Source organism: Eumetopias jubatus, unplaced genomic scaffold (assembly GCF_037043125.1).
Source record: "Eumetopias jubatus isolate StellerSeaLion01/CBP00866 unplaced genomic scaffold, mEumJub1_p1.0 scaffold_12, whole genome shotgun sequence".
NCBI classification, from domain to species: Eukaryota; Metazoa; Chordata; class Mammalia; order Carnivora; family Otariidae; genus Eumetopias; species Eumetopias jubatus.
The window spans coordinates 2,799,948-2,822,260 of record NW_028274818.1 but is presented as its reverse complement, the minus strand read 5'-3'; the positions used below and the strand labels follow the sequence as shown (position 1 = coordinate 2,822,260).

The following is a 22,313-nucleotide window of genomic DNA, read 5'->3' as shown; positions in this document are numbered from 1 at the left end:
GAAGACAGTGGCTGGAAGTTTCTGAAAACATGGTAACTAAAGCTTTGAGGAGCTTTTCACACCAAGAAGTCAGAGTACTACGTCAGGCATTCTGTTAAATAGTGACTTTCATCCTCAGGAGTCTCTGACACCAGGTAACATGCTGCTGGTATTTTAAGAAAGATTCCTCTACTTCCCCTTTTCGCTTTATGACTGCATGAGCTGTTCTCAGAAGCACCTTGCTGCCTCACTGCCGGGCGCTGGGCCTGCCCCTTGTTTGAGCTGTTGCTCGGGATCCCAGGGCATATGCTCCCATGCTCCCGTGGGCGTCTCTGCTGTTCCTCGGTAAGTGCTGGTGGGGAAAAGCCTCCGCTCGAGGAGGAGCCAGGGCCTCTCCACGAGCAAAAGGCTTCCTCTGTGGGCTTTGGGACAAGTGGATTATTTATGCTCCTATTTCAGAGCCACAGAGAATGAACAAAGGGGAAGATACTGAGGGGGTTAGGGGGCATTGATTTCCAAAAGTGCGTCCATCGCTTGCGCTTAATTGCCTACAAAGAATTCCTCCTATTCGAGAAGTGGGCTAATTTTTCCATATTAAAAAAATCTACAGTTAGGGGCTGCCCGGCTGGCTCAGTCGGTAGAGCGCTTGACTCTTGATCTCAGGGTTGTGAGTGTGAGCCCCACGTTGGGTGTAGAGATTACTTTAAAAAAAAAAAAAAAAAACTTAAAAAAGATCTACAGTTAGATTCAGTGACCTCCCCAGTCACAGACCATGAAGACCCAGGCTGAAAGATGAACTGAGTCTGTGTGAATGTCCTGATTGCGAGCTGATGTAGAAAGAGCTTCTGCTGGGAATAGTTATTTCCTTCTCGGCATCCTACGATCATGCCTGCTCTGATAATTGCAAAAAGCATGAAAGGAGCAGAAATAAGATGGTTTCCCTTCGATTATTTCCCCCTGCTTCTCTACTATTTTCAATATTTGTCCAAGCGAGGCACTGATTTCCTAGTAGCTCAAACTAGGGAAACGAAGACCAGTCAGTCATACAGTAAATATTTATGAAGCGTGTTTGCCTTATTCCCAGCTGCATGTCCAGACCCTAACTAAAGGAACAGTTATTAGTGTGGCTGGCACATCATGGGAACTCGGTAAGAAGTGAATGAAGGAGGACACCGGGCACAGCGCAGCGCCAGGCAGCAGGAGGACACAGGGATGTGGGGGACAGTCCCTGCCTCCAAGAGCTGACCCTCTAATGAGGAAATCAAGGTACAAATGCAAGAGCATTTGACTTGAAAATATAGACAAAAATATTACACAGTGGGTTATAAGATAATGTGTGATAATTTTTCACTCTTGCTGATAGTAATTAATAATTAATTGCTGAGCCCTGACTATGCCAGACACTCTTCAAAGAGTATCCCATGTATTGATCTATCCAGTCTTCTAACAATCAATGAGCTGGACCTGCTATAAATCCCATTTTACAGATAAGGGAGCCAAGGCACAGAGACAGTCTCTTGCCTTAAGCTCCGTGCAGTGGCAGAGTCGGGAGGGAAACCCACCCATGGCATCGGAACCACGCTGTTAGCCACCCTCCCGCGCTGCGTGTCCGATTTCCAGCCCCAGGGAGCTGTGACTGCAGTGTTCTGAGCCTAGAGCAGCGTGAGGGCACTGCAGCCCAGAGGCATCCAAGAAGGCTTCATGGAGGAGGTGGCTTTGCTCAGGGTGTCCGGGCTTGGGTGTGACTTGACTTTCCTTGGTGCTGAAGGAGACTAACGATCCGGGCAAGGAGACGGTGAAGCCCGGTAGGATTGGCAGCCACAGCACAGTCGTGTCTGACGAAGAGTGACAGTGGCCATTCATGGAAGACTTACTAATTCAACTCACTGAAATAAGATTACGAGCCCACTTTTATGGTCCCCATGTGACCGATGAAGAGAGGGAGGCTTGGGAGCTTGCCGTAGCTTGCCCAGCACCGCACGGCTCAGCTTCAGGCCTCCGTGGCCCTGGCTTCTCCGGGTGGTGGAGCTGGGCGCTCCTCTCCCGCCCTCGGATGGGCTGGGGCGGGCAGTGGGCTCTCTGGGTGGGAGGGCTCGGCTCCATGCCTCTTGCTGACCTTGGCCCTCACCTCTCTTGCAGCCGCAGTTGGTGGACAGCTCGGTAAGTAGGTCCCCTTTTCCTTTTTTCTTTTATGTTTCTAGATATTCTAGTGACCATCTCTGCACAGAATGCTGGTAAGAGGGGCGTGGTACCCGTCCTGAGGACTTCAGGCAGGGCAGTGTCACCCCATCCTACGACCCCGACCCTAGGAGCTGGGAGTCACACTTTTGGGCCAAACCCACCATTGTGTCGGGTGAGCCTAGGGGGCCTGGGACACAGGACATGGAGGTCAAGGAGGGGTGTGTGGGGTGCTGGCTAACCTGACAGAGTGCACAGCCCCTGGAAGGACACTAGGAAGAGGCTGAGACCGCAGTGGGGTTGGGGGGCGGCCCAGGGTGCAAACAGCTCTGCTTCTCCACCCTCCCTGGCCAGACCCAGCACAGCCACAACCACTTGCAACCACTGCACCCCAAACGCCAGCACGCTGTGAATAGCTCAGATCACGATGCCTCTGAGCACCCATCCTCTGGTCAGCAGGAAGGCCCCCTTTCTGGGGGAGCCGTCTCCAGGTGTTGTAGTAACCCCTGAAAATCCCTTCAAGAGCACCGGGTTCATCCTGGGGGCTGCTCGCTGTCATCCAGCCCCAGCCAGCTGGTGTGCACCTTCTCCCCTGCGGCTCCTGGCTCCGCAGTCCTTCTGCTCAGTGCTGTGGACACAGACCATCTCCCACAAATCGCTGCCCAACTGGGAAGAGACTGTAACTTGACAGGACTTTGTTAAACGCTCCGGGATGGAGAAATAAAATACAGAAAGTGTCTTAGATCAGCTGCTAGACGTGGTTAAGCTAGAGCTCACTGACTCAGTCCCAGCCTCACGAGGCCCTGACAAGATGTGTCTTCTTGCAGCACATGGCGGGGGCGGGTACGGGACCGGTGAGGAATCTGGCTGCACCCCCCCCCAGCCGGAGCTTCCCCTCCTTGGGGCACGAGACCTGCTGCCCAGTCCCCACTTCCCACCCCAGAGGCTTCCCAGGAACACACAGTGGGGATTTCTATTCTCTCCTGGAGAAACACGACTCACTGGAAACACGGGACATTCTATGTGATCCTCTAAAGAGAGAAAGAAAAAGTCTGCAGAGACACATGAACGTTTGCATTACCAAACAGAATATTGAGCTGCTTCATCTAAAACAAGCGTTCAGGTTACTCTATGATCTCTGCCCCCAAACAGGGAGGGTATCTCCTTTACATTTGGGTGTAACTAAGAGATCTATTTGGGCACCCTTGCAGACAAAGGTAAGAATACTTCAAGTCTCAAGCTTTAGAAAAGCAGCCATTTGTAGGTCCTTAAAGGTAGATCGTCCCCCTAATCTGAGTGTCAAGGTACTAAAGAAAAAACACACCTCAAGGGATTCCACTTAAAATTTTATGGTAAATTACATACCCCCATAATTGAGATTTTTAGTTTTGAAAAATAAAAATAATGCAAATGGAAATAATCTGGCTTATGTTCTGCTTCACAGAATTTAGATTACCACAGGCAATTTGCAGAACAAATTGAATCGAATATTGATTTTTTAAATGTGGTAGCTGTCACAACTTCAGGCGTCCTGATGGCTCAGGGCGGGAAGCTGGGGGAGGAGGGAGGCACCTAAACTGTAAGAGAGCCCCCCCCACCCCGCCCCAACCTTGACCTTGCTTTGCTCCTTTACTGCAGGGGTGAAACCTCCCACAGCACCCCCACCTCCAGCCCCCGCCTGGCTCTGTTCCCCTGACAGCCCCTCACCCAGAACTCCATCCTGTGGCCGCTAACTATTCCCAGCATCCTGAATTCCTGCCTCTCCGCCAGAATCCGAGGGGGCACCTTCCAATCCCGTTCCCTGGTGCAGCCGCACGCGTGCGGTCAGCCCATCAGCCCACGGATCTTCCAGCGGGCTGGACAGCAGCAAGACAGGGGAAGGTGTGCGAGAGCGTGTTTCCAATAGGGAGTAACATCTCAGGGAAGAACAACGTCTCTTTCCTCTTAAGTTTATCACTGGGGCCGGCCAGTTAGACAGACAAAAGATAGGTGAGCAGGGGAAAGATGTGTATTCCCTTTTCAGAGGGGCGTGCAGAAACTGCGAGCCAGGGAGACAGTCGGGACTTGGGGCTGGGACACCGTCTGAGCAGGGAAAGGGCTGGGAGCAGGGCACCTGCGGAAAAACAAACGACGTTCAGGAAAGACAAGCCAGCCCTGTGGAGAACAGAGAGATGGCAGCTGAAGTTTGTGACAGTATCTGTTGAGTCCCTGGTGATCCGGGTCAGGGCTTCGTGGCAGCTCCTAGGGAGGCGATTTATAACAGTATTCTTTGGCGAGGCTCTGCTGTTAGGCAGGTATGGGTGTTCAGGATAAAATATGAAACCGATTCTGGAATACTGTCAGCTCAAGATACTTTTTAGGCCGCGGTGGTGTGTTCTGGATGCCTTCGGTGACCCCAAGCACGGGCGGGCAGGAGGGCGTCCCGAGGGACTTCCCTGAGGGCCAGCCCGAGTCTCTGCCCTCCCACAGTGCCTGGGGCCTGCTGGGGTTCTCCCCTCAAGGCCAGCCTGCTCCTACAGACCGCCGAGTGGCCGCTACACTCCCAGGAAAGGCGGACACAGCTGGAGAACCCACAGTCCTCCCGGGGGGGTTCCGGGTCCTCGGCTCCGTCCCACACAGAAGATTGAGCTGCGGACCACAGGGGTCTCCATCACAGACTCTTGTCTCTTCCTTCCTCAGCACCTGCACCCAAATCCGTGATTTCCCTCCATCCTCCATGGACCACCTTCTTCAAAGGAGAGGCAGTGACTCTGACTTGCGATGCACCTCGCGTCCACGCAGCAGAGAACATAAAATGGTACCGGTGGTACCTCGGGACAGAAATGCTACCTGAGACCCCAGGAAACACCCTCGAGGCCCGTGTCTCTGGAAGGTACAAGTGCCAGACCCAGGGCTCGCTCCTAAGTGACGGTGTGAGCTTGATCTTTTCTTCAGGTGAGCAAGAGGGTGAGTTAGTGCAAACGTTAGAAGTGGCTCCGGTGCACCTAGTCCCCGGGAGCTGGCAAGACCGAGGCTCCTTCCTGCTGCTCTAACCCCCGACCTCCTCCAGCCTCATGTCCCTAGTGCTCCCCGTGTCTACAGGTGTTTTTCACACTACTCTTGACATTAGAGTTTCACCATCTAACGGTAATCAGTAGACCTCCCTACACGTTTACACAGTGGAGGAAGGAGTTCATTTTAGGGGATTCAAAACAGAAGCCGCCTTAGCCCCGGCCCTCCGGGCATGCACAGCCGCCACCCGCAGGAGAAACGACACAGACAAGAATGCACTGAGCACCAAGCAGGTGCAAAAAGTGGCCTCCAACAAGAGTTTGGAGGAGGGGAGTCTCCGCCCCAGGCCTGTGTCCCCACCTGTCCTGACACCTGTCCCTTCTCTACTCCTGCTTTCCCGCCGCGGGGGCACCACTCTTCCTGTCCCGATTTGCCTGCTTTGCAGAGAATGATTTGGACCACTGCACGGCCCTGCGCTGGGGGAGAGGCCATCCCTCAGTCGCCTTAGACAGAGGGGAGAGAACTGACCTCTCACGAGGATCTGAAGAGCAGGAGCATGTCCGCATGGGACCCATTCCCCATCCCTCACCCCTGGGTCTGTGTCTGACCACAAGCCTGCTGCAGAACGAACCCCAGCACACGGTGACACTTTTTAGTCTGTTGCCTCCACGGTGACTCTGGCTCTGGGACCCGGGGAGCAGGCTGGTGGCGATTTTTAACCGTGTTCAACAATGTCTGAGCGTCGCTCACCTCCCACTCGGCTCTCCGTCCCCACGTTAGAATCCTCATACTAGGAATCTGTCCGTGAGTGTGAAACAGGTGTCGGGTTGGTGTGTTTGGGACTTATTTACAAAACAGGTCATGAGGATTTGGAAGGAAATGAGTGAGCCTGGGGCAGGAACCTAAATCCTGTGGAAGAGAAAAGAGAACCAGTCGAGCCTCGTGAGCCAAGCTGCACGGAGGAAAGGGGTGTCCCTGAGTGACAGGCTCTCGTCTCTGTGTGTTTTCCAGAATGGCTCATCCTTCAGGCTCCACACTCCATGTTTGAAGGTGACACGCTCGTTCTGAGATGCCAGGCGAAGGGGAGAGAGAAACTGGGCGCTGTGAAATACACCTGGAACGGGAAAGTTATCTCTACCTCTGATAAAGGCCAGGATCTTTTGATACCACAAGCCAGTTTGAACAACAGTGGCTATTACCAATGCATTGGATTTCTGGAGAGAAATCATTACACCTATAGGTCAAATAAGAGAATTATTAAAATTCAAGGTAAGCTCTTCATTTCATATAGATTGCTGAGTAATGTCAGGGTGGGGAGCTGGGTGTGATGGGGGATCCATACGTTGATGCCCCAACTCTGGATAATGAGAGGCGTAGGTCCTCCAGCAAACACAGTGAGCGGGGTCATTGTACTGGGAGCTGGGGAAGGACGATGGGATTGTGGGGTCGATGAGTCTCTGTCTTGCTGTGTGTCTATCTGAAGTTCCCTGGGACCAAGAAGCCAAGCCTGCCCATCCCGGGGCTCTAAGTACCGCATTCTGAGAACTCGGTTTACCTCTTCTCTCCAGAACTATTTCCACGTCCAAAGCTGGAAGTCACACCCCCCCAGCCTACAGAGGGCGGCTCTGTAAACCTGAGCTGTCAGACACGGCTGCCCCTCGAGCGGTCGGATGCTCTGCTGTCCTTCATCTTCTTCAGGGACCACAGGGTCTTGCTATCCAACTGGAGCAGGTCCCCGGAACTCCAGATCACAGCCATCTGGAGAGAGGACTCGGGGTCGTATTGGTGTGCAGCCGCAGCTGGGGTCCCCAGCATCCGCAAACACAGCCTCCCGATGCAGGTCCGTGTGCAAGGTGAGTGTCAGAGAGCCGCTGGAGAGCTGGGGCTGTGGCACCCTCCCCGACAACTCCCCGTGGCCTGTGCAGGGACAGACTGCCCAGCACTGATGGATTTAGTCATCCTGATGGATGCAGGCTGGCACTGAGAAGTCAGGTACTATAATAAAAGAAATACAGGGCTCATTTCTACCACTATCTTCCTAAAAACTCAGACTTCCTTTGGAACTCTAGCACCTCGAAATAATAGAGTGGTTCATGAAGTTAGATACAAGAGTTAGGGAAAACAAACAAAAAGCAAGTTGTCCTGAGCTGACACATTCTAGAAGGCCAGATCTTGGGGCAGACTATTAAGGAGATCAGCCTCAGCCTCTTCCTAATCAATAGCAGCAAATAATGGGAATGCCCACCACATGCGACGCACAAGAGGACACACAGGTAAAGATAAATATGGTAAGTATCGTCTGGTCTCAGGTACAAAAGTAGGACTCCTGGAAATGGGAGTGGTCCAGCCCGGTTCGGGGGCCACTCTCTCTGCCACCTGTCCCTGCAGACAATCCAGACTGCCAGCTAGGACATCAGACAAAACTCACAGGCTTCTTCAGGGATAACCAGTTTTTCTCTCCCGGGGCTCCATGTGTCAGGATTGAACTCTTACATTTGGCGATTTTCTAGGTCCAAACTCCACAGTCTACAGGCTACAAAGCCAGCCCCTGCTGGAGTATATCTTCAAGGCACATAAAGAGTGTCCCCATCCAACGTACCAGCCCTGCCCTCCCCACACCTCACCTGCCCTCACCTGCCCTCTTGTGTTCACGCAGGCATCCCGGGGGCCCTCACTTGCCCTCACCTGGCCTCACCTGGCCTCACCTGGCCTCACCTGCCCTCAGCTGGCCTCACATGCCCTCACCTGCCCTCTTGTGTTCACGCAGGCATCCCGGGGGCCCTCACCTGCCCTCACCTGGCCTCACCTGGCCTCACCTGCCCTCACCTGCCCTCACCTGCCCTGTCTCATTCACGCAGGTGTCCCGGTGTCAGCAGTGCTCCTGGAGACCCAGCCCCAGGGGGGACAGGTGCTTGCAGGGGAGCGTCTGGTCCTTGTCTGCTCCGTGGCTGAAGGCACAGGGAACACCACATTCTTCTGGCACAGAGAGGACACAGGGGAGAGTGTGGGGAGCAAGCGTCAGCGTTCCCAGAGAGCAGAGCTGGAGATCCCTGCCGTCGGGGGGAGCCATGCAGGGCGCTACTACTGCACAGCGGACAATGGCCACGGCCTGGCCCGCAGCAGGGCCCTGAACGTCACCGTCACAGGTGAGATTGAGTCTCCAGGGACCTTGTTCATGCTCAGTGTTCTCAGGTTAGGGGTGGACATGGCCAGCCCTCCTGGTGATTCTCCTCTTTCTGGCTCCATGTGGCCGCCTTCCATGGCGATACGCAGTTTCTTCACACAGATATTAATACTCAGGTTACGGTGAGGTTCTCCAGTGAGGGGGTGCCGGCCGGGAGCCTTTTCACGCCCCGGAGACGGTTGTGTGCGTCTGTCCTCTGCTCCATCATGTGTTGACGTCAAAGAGCAACGTTAGGCGGTTAACCGCGCTGCAGGGTCCTCGCCTCTCCGTGAGTCTTCACGGCTTGGAGCACCCCTGGGTAAATGTAAAACCCCACTCTCCTACTTGCCTATAGGCCAAAACCCGGGGCTTCATTCTTCACTCTTCTTCTTATTTTGTCTTCCACATTGAATCCACCTGCCAGTCCTGCTGGCTCTACCTCCAGGACATAGCGAGGATGTGACTCATTCCCCCCACTTCCACTGCCACCCCCTGGCCCAAGCCTCCAGGGCTCCTTCCCTGGGTTACTGCGTGACATCTTCACTGGCCTTCAGCAGAAGGTGAAGGTGAAGCATCACCATTGCTGCCCACAGTCTATTCCCAGTGCAGCATCAGAAGGAAACTCTAAGTCATGTTGCTCTTCTACACAAAATCCTCCCTTGGCTTCCCACCTCCTTCAGAGTGACAGCCATCATCCTCACTGGCCCCCACGGCCCTGCTGCTCTGACCTGATCTCCCCACTGCCTCCCCTCCCCTCCTCCACTCTAACCACCATGACCCCCCGTCTCTTCCTCAAGCCTTCTAGTCATGATCCCACCTCAGGGCCTTTGCACTGCTCTTCTGTGATATCCTCATGCTCACCTCTCACCTGCCCCAAGAGTCTACTCCCCTCTTTCGGGAGACCTTCCCAAAGCACCTGTGTAACACAGGAGCCCTTCACCCTGGCACCCCATCTCCAGACTCCCCTGGATTCTTCCTCAAAGCACTAATCCCACCTGCCCTGCCCTGTCTCTGTCCCTCCATTTCCCCCATACTTGCCTCATGAAGGCAGCTCTTTATTCTGACCACTATTGTATCCCCGGTGCCTGGACTAGGGCTTAGCCCATGTTAGGCACTCAGTAAATATCTACAGACTAAGTGAATTTTACACACGTTATTTTACTGACCATAGTAACAATCCCAGAAGACCAAGATATCAGTATCTCCATTCTACAGAAAAGGAGTATGAAGCTCAGAAAGGTTTGGTAATGTGCACAAGGCCACAAAGTGTATACCTCCACACAATCACTTAGCTCAGAGACACAGAGGGCACGGTCAGTCCTCCGAAGAAGGAGCCCACAGGCCAGCGCCTGCTGTCCTCCTGCGATGCTAAGCAGGAAGAGAACCGTGCAGTCTCTGTGAGCGCTGAGCCCTGACGGAGCTGTGACCCTGAACCGTTGGGGCAGCAGCTGTGGGAAGGGGCCGCTACAGGGACGGCCCAGCTGCTCTACAGTTTTCCCCTCAGCTGCCTCGAGGCGGGTCCTGTGACCAAGGGGCCCTCCCCAGGCAGGTCTTCCCACCAGCGGATGCCACGGGGCTGTGTGCCTCTCACTCTGGAAATTTCTCAGTGAAGAGTAAGAGTGGGTGCAATCCCCAGCACAGATGGGCAGAGACTGAGCCTGGTAGTCGTGTGGATGGCATTTCAAGAGGGAGAAGAGGTCAGCAGAGCAACAAGCTGCCAAGGGGCACCCTCCCCCCACCCCCCAAAGACCTGCCGGCCCGGAAACCCAGAGGGGCTCTGCAGGCTGGAGGGCTGCTTATCCAGGAAGACTCTTGTACTGAACAGTGTCCTTGGGGAGCCCAAGGCTACACTCCCTGAAGAGGGCAGTGAGGAGTCTGTTGGGGGAATGCACACCTGGGTGAAGGTGTTCATCCTCCCCTTGGAATTAAGGTCAGTAGAATGCGTCCACCTCCTGAGCTCCGGGCAGCCACCTGGCTGCTCACACATGGCACTGGGCTGGCTTGCATGAGTCTGCAGGGCAGACATCGTCCTCTGTTAAGGAAACAGGTGATCTCAGAGAGTAAGCAGATGTCAAGGATTCAGGTGACATATGGCAGAGCAGGAATTTCTTACTAGACCTTTTCTTTCGTGGACCATATGCAAAATCTCTGGGCTCAGAAATGGGAGAATTTCTAGCAGCAGAGAAACTCTGCAGTAGCCCGGAGCACCAGGCTAACGAGGGCTGTCTTAGCTCATGCAGTTTTAACAACAGAAATTCATTTCTCACAGCCCTGGAGGCCGGAAGTCTGAGCTCAGGGTACCAGTGTGGTCAGGTTCTGGGGGAGAGCCCTCTTTCTTGCAGACAGCTGCCTTCTTGGAGCAGGGGTGTCCTCACACAGCAAAGGGGGTGAGAGAGAGAGAGGTATCTCTGGTGTCTCTTCTTGTAAGGACACTAATCCCATCAGGAGGGCCCACCCCCCCAACCTCATCTAAACCTGACCTCCCAAAGGCTCCGTCCTCAAAACCAGCACCCTGGGGGTTAGAGCTGCGTCAGCACATGAATTTGGAAGTAGACACAATTCGGTCCATAGAATGGGTCAACGTTGGCCAGGGTGGTGCTGTGCGGGTGCAGGCTAACGTGTGGGGGTGTCCCCTGGCTGATTGGAGGGGAGCATGAAGTTCCCGAGAGCCTAGGCGCAGTGTGAGGGGCACCAGAGAAGAACCAATACATAGAAACAGCACGCACCACGAGCCAGGGACGTTTCACAGCACTTGACATCCATTAACTCATTGAATCCAACACCCACGGTGATACTTGGTTACCATCCTCCCCATGTTACAGATAAGAAAACTGAGGCACAGGGGGATTAAATACTTTTCCCTGGCCACACAGCTAGGACGTGGAGGAGCCGGGATTTTAACCTGCCAAACTAGTTACAGAGTCTACACTATTCTCTTATCTCCCACCTTCGTTGAGATATAATTGACATATAACATTGTATAAATTCAGGGTATACAACTTAGTAATTTGCTCCACGTATATTGTGAGAAATGATTACAGCAATAGGGTTATTTAACCCCTCTGTCACCGCAGATAATTATCGTGCGTGGTTGTGTGCATGCATGTGTGCATGTGCATGTAGTGAGGATGTAGGTGGTATGATACAGTGTTGTTAACTAGTCACCACATTGTGCATTATGTCCCCAGAACTTACTCCTCTTATAACTGGAAGTTTATGACCTTTGACAAACGTCCCCCCATTTCCCTCACCCCCCAAAGCCCCTGGCAATCACCAGTCGTTCTGTTTCTATGACTTCGGTGTTTTTAGGTTCCACATCTAAGTGAACTCTTACAGTATTTGTCTTTCTGTCTGACTGATTTCACTGAGCATGATGTTCTCAAGTTTCGTTCATGTCGTTGCAAATGACAGGCTATCGTTGTCACAGCTGGGTAATATCCCATTGTATATATACAGGATGATGTGTACCGTATTTTCCTGATCCATTTGTCCATTAATGGACACTTAGATTGTTTCTGTGTCTTGGCTACTGTGAATAGTGCTGCGGTGAACATGGGGAGGCAGATGTCTCTTCCAGATAGTGATTTCGTGTTCTTCAAATACATCTCCAGAAGTGAGATTGCTGGATCATATAGAAGTTCTATTTCTATATGTGTGAGGAGCCTCTAACTTGTTTTCCACAGTGGCTGCACCAGCTTACGTTCTCACCAACAGTGCACGAGCGGCTCCTTTTCTCCAAGTCCTCACTAACACTTGTTACCCCTTGTCATTTTGATAATGGCCATTCTAACAGGTGTGAGCTGATATCTCACTGTGGTTTTGATTTGAATTTCCCTGATGATCAGTGATGTTGAGCCCCTGGTCATGTGCCCATTGGCTACTCATATATCTTCTTTGGAAATCTTTGCTTCTATATTCATCAGCCATATTGGTCTGTACTTTTCTCATTGTGTCCTTATCTGACTTTGGTGTCAGGGTGATGCCGGCCTCGTAAAATGAGTTTGGAAATGTTCACACCTCTTCGGTTTTGTGGAAGACTTTGAGGGGTTTGGAGTTAACTCTTCTTTAAGTGTTTGGTAGAACCCACCAGTGACACCATCTGGCCTGGGCTTTCTTTGGTGGGAGGGTTTATTACTGAGTCAATCTCCTACTCATCACTGGTCTGTCTGATCTTCATGATTCAGTCCTGGCTGGTTGTGTGCTTTTAGGAATGTACCCATTTCCTCTAGACTCTCTTATGTGTTGGTGCATAATTGTTCTGTGCCTTTCGAACTAAGACAAATTTCACCTCCTCCCAGAGTAGACATTTCTTCTAGGAGATAGAGTTACCAGGAAGGGGAAAGATTTGCCCTCTGCTCATTAGGTCTGGAACCCCAGGTACCCAGCAGATGGCTGACTCTGTTTTTGCACAGGTGGTTGCCCCAGCAGGCAATCGGGAAGATTCACTCTAGGACACAGCAGCCAACCTGCTCTGTCCGTGGATCTCTCCCCGGCACTCCACTCCTCTGGTTTAGCTGTCATGGTGGGGAGGCTGGCCTCATGACCCCCATGAACTGCTATCTGCCAGCAGAACCACTCATAGGTCAGACATCGGGTTTGTTGATTTTGTCAGGAAGGGAAAGCATGGAGAAAAATATCACCAATGGCCAGTGGCCATGTGTACCGAGTGTCTGCTTTGTGGCAGGAATCATAGATGCAGAACACCATGCCATAACCAGGAATTACCGTCCGTGGTGCTGTCGTTCTGATATGTGAATGTTCTCTGTGTAGTTCTGGGGTACTGGTATCCAAAGTCTGACCTTGGTTTACCTGGGGACCAAGGAGCTGCATGCAAAGCACCTCTACCCCCCCCCCCCACTCTTTGCCCCTCTTATTCCACATTTGCTTTTTCACAAATGTATCTATGTGTTATTGTCTGCCTCCCCTCCCTGGGCTATAAACTCCTGGAGGGCAGGGACCTCACTGTCCTGTTCACTGCTCTGTCCTCAAGGCCTGGCACATGGCAGGACTCAGTAAATGTCTGCTCAGTGAATGAACGAATCTGCCCGATGAAGTCTCTTGAATGAGAAGATAGAATGAACCCAACGGAAAAATCAGAAACCCCAACAGCTGAGCGTTCTGCTCCCACCAACTTCTCTCCTCCCCTTTGGGGCTTCTGTGAGGATGGAGACGGTGCTGTTTCCCTGCGGTGTCCCACTGTGGTTTTGTAGTGGTGTTCCTGGTCCACGAGTGCCCATTGGGGAGTGCTGGTCCTACTGAAGGGCTGACACAGCAGTGTCAGGTCATATCTTCCCAGGTGGCCTGGGGAAATTCCCACGGCCAGATTTCTAGAAGATGGGACCTACAGAGAAAGAGAGAGATTCCCCTCAAATGCTAATTTTTGAACGAATGTCGATGGGTCGGTGGAGAGAGCTGGCTGCATTCTCCTCTTCTGCCACGGCCCCCCCCAGCCCTCAGCCTGCACCTCCTACCAGAGCACAGAGTCCCGTCCTGCTGCTCAGGCTCAGGCCAGCCGCCCAGAGTGGAAGTCGGCCTCCTGTGTGCACCAGCCCTGGCCTCGCCCTTGTCTGTTAGATTCCTCCCTCCCCCGCCAGGGCTCAGGACCCCAGCCCCCACTGAGGAAAGGTGCCAGGGCATCATGGCCCTCGCCCCGGGGCTCACGCAGGCTCTTCCCCCTCAGGCACTCCGGGGAACAGAAGCGGCCTTGTTGCAGCAGGAGCCACTGGGGGGCTGCTCAGCATTCTTCTCCTGGCGGTGGCCCTGTGGATTTGCCACCGGCACCAGAGGAAGTCAGGTTTGTGCTGTCTCCTACCCTCTGCTAGAGGCCATGCCCTGTCCCTGCCAAGCACCTCGGGCACCAGCACACCCACCATTCTCCCTCTCACCAGCCCAACACCCACAGACCTACACCCCTCACGGAGGGGAGCTGAACAGATACTGTGGTTGAGGGTTGCTTGTACTAGTTGGGTTCACTAAGGAAGGAAGTACAATTTTTTATGTAAAGTTTCAAAAACTTAATCCAAACTGTTTCTCTGGGCAGTTTTTTTGGCTCATACAGACTCGTCAACTACACACTTCAGCCCATCCTAAATCCCCCATAAACGGGCAGTCACAATATGTCACAGGCCTCTGAGAATGGGAGCTGGTTAATCCGCATCCTTCCTCCTCCTCGGAGACTTCCCTGTGCCAAAGCCTGAACCCTCCATCCTGCGCTCCAAGAGCAGGGGTCCCCGCAGGCCAGGCCACCAGCTCCTCCCTTACCTAGGGGAGAGTCGCTCTTCCAGAGGCTTCTTGCCTTGGCCCAGCTCAGACTAGTTTCAGGTGCTAGAGAGCCTCGTGTAGGAGATGGGCACAGACGCTGTTCTGGCTCTAGAATAATTACCCACACCCTCCAACTCTGTCTCTTGGTTTAAATCAGTTCTGTTCAACCCATCACGTTGTTCTCAGCACCATCCCTGTGCCCTGCATGGGCTGCTTTGGATGACAAGCCTTCTCGGCGAGCTGGAGCTGGAGTGGGAGCCCAAGGCTCCTCCGGGCATGACCATGGATGCTCCTCAAAGTCCGCCTGCAGCCCCTCACTGCTCTGCCTGCCAGACTATTTGGTCCTATTTAGTGTTTCTTGAGGTGTATCCTCACAGCCTTCGACCTTAATCAAGTCTCAAGTAATTGCATGTTTGACCCAGGAATATGCAGCCCTGTTCCCAGCAAGTTATGCACTTTGTTCCATCCTTTTCCAGATCATTTCCCTCAAAATCGAGGACAGGGTGCATGTTTGAATTAACTTTTCCTGATGACCTCTCTAAGGCAGTTTGTGTGTGTGAACTGTTTGAGAATGACACGAACGTGCCTTTGCTTTGTTTTGCAGGAGATGGTCTTCTGAGAAACACAGCCAGGTGAGGCCTCAGCCTTCGGGTCTTCCAAGAACAGAATATGCAGAACTGTGGGTTCACACAATTAGGTCAAGTCCTGCCTCTCTGTCCCTGTGGCTAGGTGCCCGCATTTTCACATCCCTTGAAATGACCCAAATCACAACTTCTAGAACCTTCTAATAGTTCCTATCGTGGATTTTGCAGGTATTTGGATCCATTTGTGTGAAATTTATCCACTCATCCAAATGGGTGATACCAAAGATGACAGATCTTCTAGGGGGGCACACAATATTTCTGGCGCAGATGACACCCTAGTCAGACGATGCGTGGCTGTAAATACGTGCCCAGTGACTGTGCCAGATTTTCCAGGGAAGTCTTGGTTTCGAATCATTTTCTCTTGTCCCACACATGCACATATGCTCCTCAGACTCTGTATCTTTAACTTTGGTTTGGAAAACATGGTCCTGCATGTCTCAGGCTTGGGTGGTAGCCAGTGACTTGGGGCACAGACTGTGTCCAGTTCCTTCCTGACTTGTCCAGGCGGGACAGTGTGAAGACATGGAGTCACCACCTCTGGGGCTAAGGCGAGGATTTTAGCCAATTGAGAGTGGTCGCTCTGTCTCTGAGGTGGTTGTTAATAAGCTGTCAGAGAGTGGTCAGCCTGTTCCCAGCAGCCCGCCATACCGGTCCTCCGGTTGCTCTCAAAAGAACAATCGGGCTCTATATGGACCTACTGAACGTCCAGTTAAACCATTCCCGGTCCCGGTCCCCTGCCCACTGCTGACCCCTCCCCTCCAGCTCTCCCAACCCCGCTATGCCCCTCCCTCTCTGGGTCCCAGGTCCCCTGCTTTCCGCTGGCGCCCCCCCCGTGCCCCTCCCTCTCTGGGTCCCGGGTCCCCTGCTTTCCGCTGGCGCCCCCCCCGTTCCCCTCCCTCTCTGGGTCCCGGGTCCCCTGCTTTCCGCTGGCTACCCCCCTCCGTGCCCCTCCCTCTCTGGCCATCCCGCTGCCGTGCCTCGTATGACGTTCCAGGGATGATCATGCGGTTACGTGTCTCGCAGGAGCCCTCCCGCCGCAGGCCGAGGAAAGGCACCCCGTGCAGGGTGCCCTGCTCCTGTGGACCTGCAGCGGTTATATGACAACGGTGAGGAGTCCCGCGGGGAAGCCGCTCCCGCTGGAGCCAGGGAGAGATGATGTGCTTGAGGCCTGGGGGAGGCCTGGTCTCCTTACGGTGTCCCAAACCCAGACCCGCAGGAAAGCACCGCCTCATCCTACATCCAAGAAGCGTGGGGACGAGCTTTAGAAGAGGCCTGTGTAGCGCATACTTCTGGGGTGGGGGGCAGCCTAGAAAGCGCTGTTTCTCCTTTGCAGGGCACTCCGGACAGGGAGGCTTGGTGTATTCTGAGATCCAGTTTATTCAGCTGCGACAAGAAGCGGCTGGTAAGTCCCTGGGGAAGATTCTGGCTGCAAACTATATTCCTTCGTTCAACATAAGCTAGGTGCTAGGTAGTGCGGAATGTACAAGGAGTCAGTGAGCAAACAAGGCAGATAAAAACCCCTACACTGGTGCTTAGATTCTAAAGAAAGAAAAAAGACACTTAAAAATGCATCATATATCTTTGCTGATGATCAGAACAGAAATTGAACATCCTTCTTCTAATCGATATCATGATCGTGAAGGTGTATGTTTGAAATTTTTTAAGATTTATTTATTTATTTAACAGAGAGAACACACATGAGCGGAAGCGGGGAGGGGCAGAGGGACAAGCAGACTCCCCGCCGAGCAGGGAGCCGGATGCGGGGTTTGATCCCGGGACCCTGGGATCATAACCTGAGCTGAAGGCAGACGCTTAACCAACTGAGCCACCCAGGTGCCCCAGAAAATTTCTTTTAAGTAATGAATTAAGTAGTCAAGTGATGAGGTTTACAAGCCACCTACTATGTGGTGAGAACATTTATAGATACATGTTCACATAATGTATATATATATATATATACACACATAGAGAAATGCTCAGTCCATATAAACAACCCTGTGTGACCGATACACTGAACAAGTTAAGACCTGTGACTTCATTACAAAAATTGTGTTTCCCACTGTTTCTTGAAACTTTACTTTGTGGGAGATCTGCCCAGGCCCTCCGGATGAACATTTTGGCAGCACAGGCTTTTCAACACATTCTCCAGTCTCTTAGGTAACAGACAGCAGGTGGACACTGTCAGTCTCAGTTCAGCAACTAGAACACTTAGCCCTCCACTCGTTCAGGCAATTTCAGGCTGGGAGCTTGCAGGGGCAGGAGGGTAGGATGGAGCTGGCTTCTCTGTTTCTGTGGCTGGCCGCCCCTCAGTGGCCTGGAGGGCGCTGGGGACCTGAGCGTGAAGGACGCACCCAGCTGGTGCTTGGGAGCTGGCGTCCACCTGTCTGGCTGGCCGGTGCAGAAGTGGGCCCTGTGTGAGGTGCGCGCACGCTCTCTTCTGAGGCTCCCTGTCAGATGTTCCTTCCTACAGCCCCTTCGGTGCCTCATTCCCCCATCACTCACATCCAGCTTCCTGCTGCTGGCCGTCCCCTGGTACCCGTCGGCCCTGCTAGACAGGGCCCCCTTGGCTATACTCTTGTCCTCTGTCCAAGCGGGATCACATCTGTCCCTGGACACATGCTGCCTCAGCAATGTGTTGGTAATACCACCAGCTGCAAGTCGGCGCTCTCAACCCTCTAGACTGGTGGCTCTCAAACATTTTTATTGTAATCCACAGGAAGAGATACAGATTGTATTGTTAGCTGGTGTGAACATGCACACACACAAACACTAACGCATAAGTGCAACACAAGTTTTATAATTGTACTTAGTGTGATGCCCTCGAGTTTCTATTCCACTCAGATTTATGGTTTTAATCAGATTTATTGAGGTATAACCTACATACGGTATAATTCACTAATTTAAAATGCACAATTTAATTAATGTTAACAAATGTATCCAGTCCCAGACCCACCACCACCTTCAAGACGTGGAACGTTTCCAACACCCAGAAAGTCCCTTCCTGCCCCTTTGCAGATAACTTTTCCAACTCTACCCTGACCACCACTGACCCACTTTCTGTCCCTAGAGCTTTGTTTTTCTACAAGTTCAAGTAAATGGGAACCTATGGAAGGTAGTCTCTTTGTCTGGCTTCTGTCCCTTAACATAATAACGTTCTGCAACTCATCCATGTTCTAGCATATTCTAAGTAGCTCACTACTTTTTTTGACATGGAAAAAAGCTGTACATATTTAATGTATACAAGTGGATGATGTGAAACCATCAGCATATGTATCATCTCCTGATGATAATTCCTAAAGTTACCTTCCACCCCCATTATTACTCTTAATCTGTGTGCCCGGTTAGAACATTTAAGGTAAGATCTACCCTCTTAGCTAATTTTAAGTATACAGTACAGTACCATTAGCTGTAGGCATGATGCTCTCTAGTGGATCTATAGAACTTGTTCACCCCGCATAGCTCAAACTTTGTATCCTTTGACCTTTACTTCCGTTCCCCCTCCCCACAGCCCTTGGTTACCACTGTTCTATTGTCTGTTTCTATGAGCCTATTTTAGATTCCAAACATAAAGGGAGGATATATAGTATTTTCCTTTCTGTGTCCAGCTTATTTTACTTAGCATAGCATCTTCCAGGTCCATCATGTTGTCAAAATGTCAGGATTTCCTTCTTTTTTAAGGCTCAATAATACTCCACTCTGTGTGTGTCTGTGTGTGTGTGTGTGTGTGTGTGTGTGTCACATATTCTCTCTCTATTCATCAGTCAATGGACACTTAGGCTGTTCCCATGTCTTGGCTACTGTGAATAATGCCGCAGCAAACACAGGGTGCACATATCTCTTCAAGATCTTGACTTTAATTCCTTGGGGTATATACCCAGAAGTGGGGTTGCTGGATCATGCAGTAGTTCTATTTTTAATTTTTTGAGGGTTCTCCATATTGGTTTTCCACAGTGGCCGCACTGCCTTACGCCCCCACCGACAGTACAGGAGGGCTTCCTCTTCTCCACATCCTTACCAACACTTGTCATCTTGTCTTTGTAATGACAGCCATCTTAACAGGTGTGAGTGAACGTCTCATGGTCGCTTTTGTTTGTATTCCCCAATGACAAGTGACGTTGAGGACCTTTTCAATACCCGTTGGCCATTAGTAAGTCTTTGGAGAAATGTCTATTCTTTGCCCATTTTTTAATTAAGCTGGTAGTAATAGTATTTTGGCTGTTTCGTTGCATGAGCTCCTCATATATTTTGGATATTAAGCCCTTATCCGATATGTAGTTTGCAAACATGTTCTCCCATTTCATAGGTTGCTTTTCCAATTTTGGCACCTCACTTGGGAACTTAAAATCCCCAATATCTTTGTGCCTCTTAGAAATTTCAATTGTAACCTGATCTTGAACTTCTTTTACAAATGATGGCAAACATCATTGCTCCCAGTGATCCCGAAGTCTGCAAAAGACAGAGCTAGGACCAAGTCTTCTGTCTTTGCCGTATTTGCTGATTATAGAGCCCGTCACTATATTTGGCCAACCCGGATCACCTGCTTTGTTAGTCACTTTGCTTTCTCAGCCATCCCCACTAAGCAGGACCCTTTGAATGGTAGAATTAGAACTGCCTCCAAGTTGTTTGGGTTAACTGAAAGCATCATATAGACTTAGCTTGATCATTTGCTGTTCTTTGCACTCTTTCTTTGATGTACTTGTCAAAACACCATTGAAGCTGAGCACTCTGTTGGTGGACTAGTTCTGTTTCAGGTACTTCATGTATTAATGATCTGTAGCAAGACTTCTTCCCCAGTTCCTTGAGGTTTGCATGAAGCCCCTAAAATTGTATGCAAAGTTCCATGTACATGATTAACATTCTGGGAAAAGAGTACATAGTTCCTACCACGTCGTTAAAAAGATCTATAACCCTGAAAAGTCAACGGTAAGAATACGGTGATAAAGAGAGAAGCCCCAATTATCCCGGAGGCACCTTTTTTTTGGTCTCTGTCTCCATAAGGGCTCTGATGCTTCCATCCTGTTCTCCGAGACCCTTAATTTCTAACATGTAGGATCTGGCGAATCCCACCTGCTAACCCTCACTGCGGCTCCATCTCTAGAAAACCATGGAAATAAACTAAGAACTAGAACACACTAATGTGAGGGAGGGTTTTCCCATGGGCACACACCTGAAGCATTCTCATGGGAACTTGCTGAGCAATCATGGGGGTGCTCTGAGGTTAGAGTGAGATGGAGGAGCTCTAAGTTAAGAGAGGCAGAAGTTAAAACAGAGAGATGTTATGTGTTGATATCTGGTAAAGGAAGGGAGCAAGGTTTCTTGGTGTGGTAGTAAGGAGGGACCTTACAGATCAACGGAGCTTATAAAGAACTTGCAGAGGATTGGGCTAAGAAACGGTAAAAGAGAAAATCCCATGTGCCATAGGACACATTGGGGGTCGGGGTGTGGGAAACATAACCACGGGTGGAAAAGGTTCAGTGGCTCCCATCCTCTGAGGAAAAGCTTGCAGCCTGTTCTAAACGGGTCGTGTTGCCTGTACTTCAGTGAGACCCTTTCCCTCCACAGCCAGCACGTCCAGAACATCTCTAGAGGACAAGGTGAGTGTCAGTCCCTGACTGTTTTCTCTCCCACCACTACCTCCAGCCCCATCCTCCCTCTCTCTTTCCAGTTCTTCTTCTATCTCCTTTCCACCCCAGCACACCTCAGTTGTCTACTCTTCGGTGAAGACACAGCTCCCAGAGGACTCAGCTGGAGAGGTCAGGTCTCAGGATGAAGACGCCGTGGAAAGTTATGAGAATGTCCAATTCGCATGACTTGTCCCTGATCCAAAACCCCCAGCTCAGCGCCGCCTTCGGGGTCCTTGGAGTGACCAACTGGTTCCAATGTACCAGTTCTTCTTGCCCATGTTCATTCACATCCGGGACTACTAATTCACCTGCTCTGAAATGGTGATGGGGCGGCCACTGAGAGACTTGCTCAAGTGACCAGAGTGCACGGGTGAGACAAGACCCTGCGCACCTGCTCTGAGCCTAACCTGATGTGTTCCCCAGGGTCTGATTTAGGGGAAAGGAAAAATGGGGAAGAAGTACTCCTGTTGAAAGCAGAAGCACAAATTTTGGTTAATTGGAATTTGCACATAGACACGACTGAGTGACTCGGGTCTCTGCTCAACGAGTCTCCAACAACTGTCCCACTGAGGATCAGCTGCATCAGTTGGCTTAGCCATGAGTAGTGCCTAGGTCCTTCCCAGACGATACCCAGAGCCACCCCTCCAGCTTATACTGCTTACACCGTCAGGATTCAGTTGCAGACAAAATAATCCACTCCAGTGGTTTACAGAGAAAAGAATTTAAACAGGATATTAGGTACTTTACAAAATCATCTGAAGAGCTAGAGAAGCAGGCTCGAGGCTGAGCTTCCAAAAGCAAAAGGCAAATATGTTAATGTTATTTCAGACAAAGATTTTTAACAGTAGAGAAAAGAAATTTTAAAAATCGAATTAAAAAGTTGACTGATAGCCATACAAATCTAAATTTGAGTTGGAAGTTATCAGCATAAGCTGATGTCAAACCTTGTTTTTTTTAAAAAAAAGATATTTATTTCCTAGGTCTGTCCACTGAAAAGGCCTAGAAATAATTAGCAATCCGACAGCAGTGAGCACATTTCCACGGGTTGTATTCTCCAAATGCTATTTCCCCACCACCAAATAGTTGATGTGGGAATAAATAATTCTTCCAATAAATGAAGAAAGAACGAAAGAAACAGCAAACCACTATTTTGACCAGATATTTCATGGGACACCTACTGATTAGGCTCTATCAAAAACCAAATTATATTATGTGCCTCCTGATGGAAGTATTCAATGTTACCTACAAAGTATTCATGCCCAAAATATCAAAACTGAATCCAATCAAGCTTCTAGATGCAACCACCAGTTTACAGGAAATACACGGAACTACAACATAACACCATGAGATGGCACCACAGGGCTACAATCAACAAAATCCACACAGTGGAAAAGTCTACAGGACAAATGACTGGGTTTCTTCACCAAACCAATGACAGAAGGAAGGAAGGAAGGAAGGAAGGAAGGAAGGAAG

General features: G+C 51.0%; 1 protein-coding gene across 1 annotated transcript; it reads left to right on the top strand.

Annotated features, from left to right (window-relative positions):
- Positions 1-251: 251 nt before the first annotated feature.
- FCRL4 (Fc receptor like 4) lies at positions 252-22,313 on the top strand. Its single transcript, XM_088016831.1, has 12 exons — positions 252-324; positions 2,119-2,139; positions 4,837-5,091; positions 6,160-6,417; positions 6,717-7,001; positions 8,007-8,294; positions 13,992-14,105; positions 15,177-15,204; positions 16,225-16,322; positions 16,550-16,618; positions 20,779-20,810; positions 20,910-22,313. Exons 1-12 carry the CDS (start codon positions 294-296, stop codon positions 21,024-21,026), a joined length of 1,596 nt encoding a protein of 531 aa, XP_087872957.1. The 5' UTR covers positions 252-293; the 3' UTR covers positions 21,027-22,313.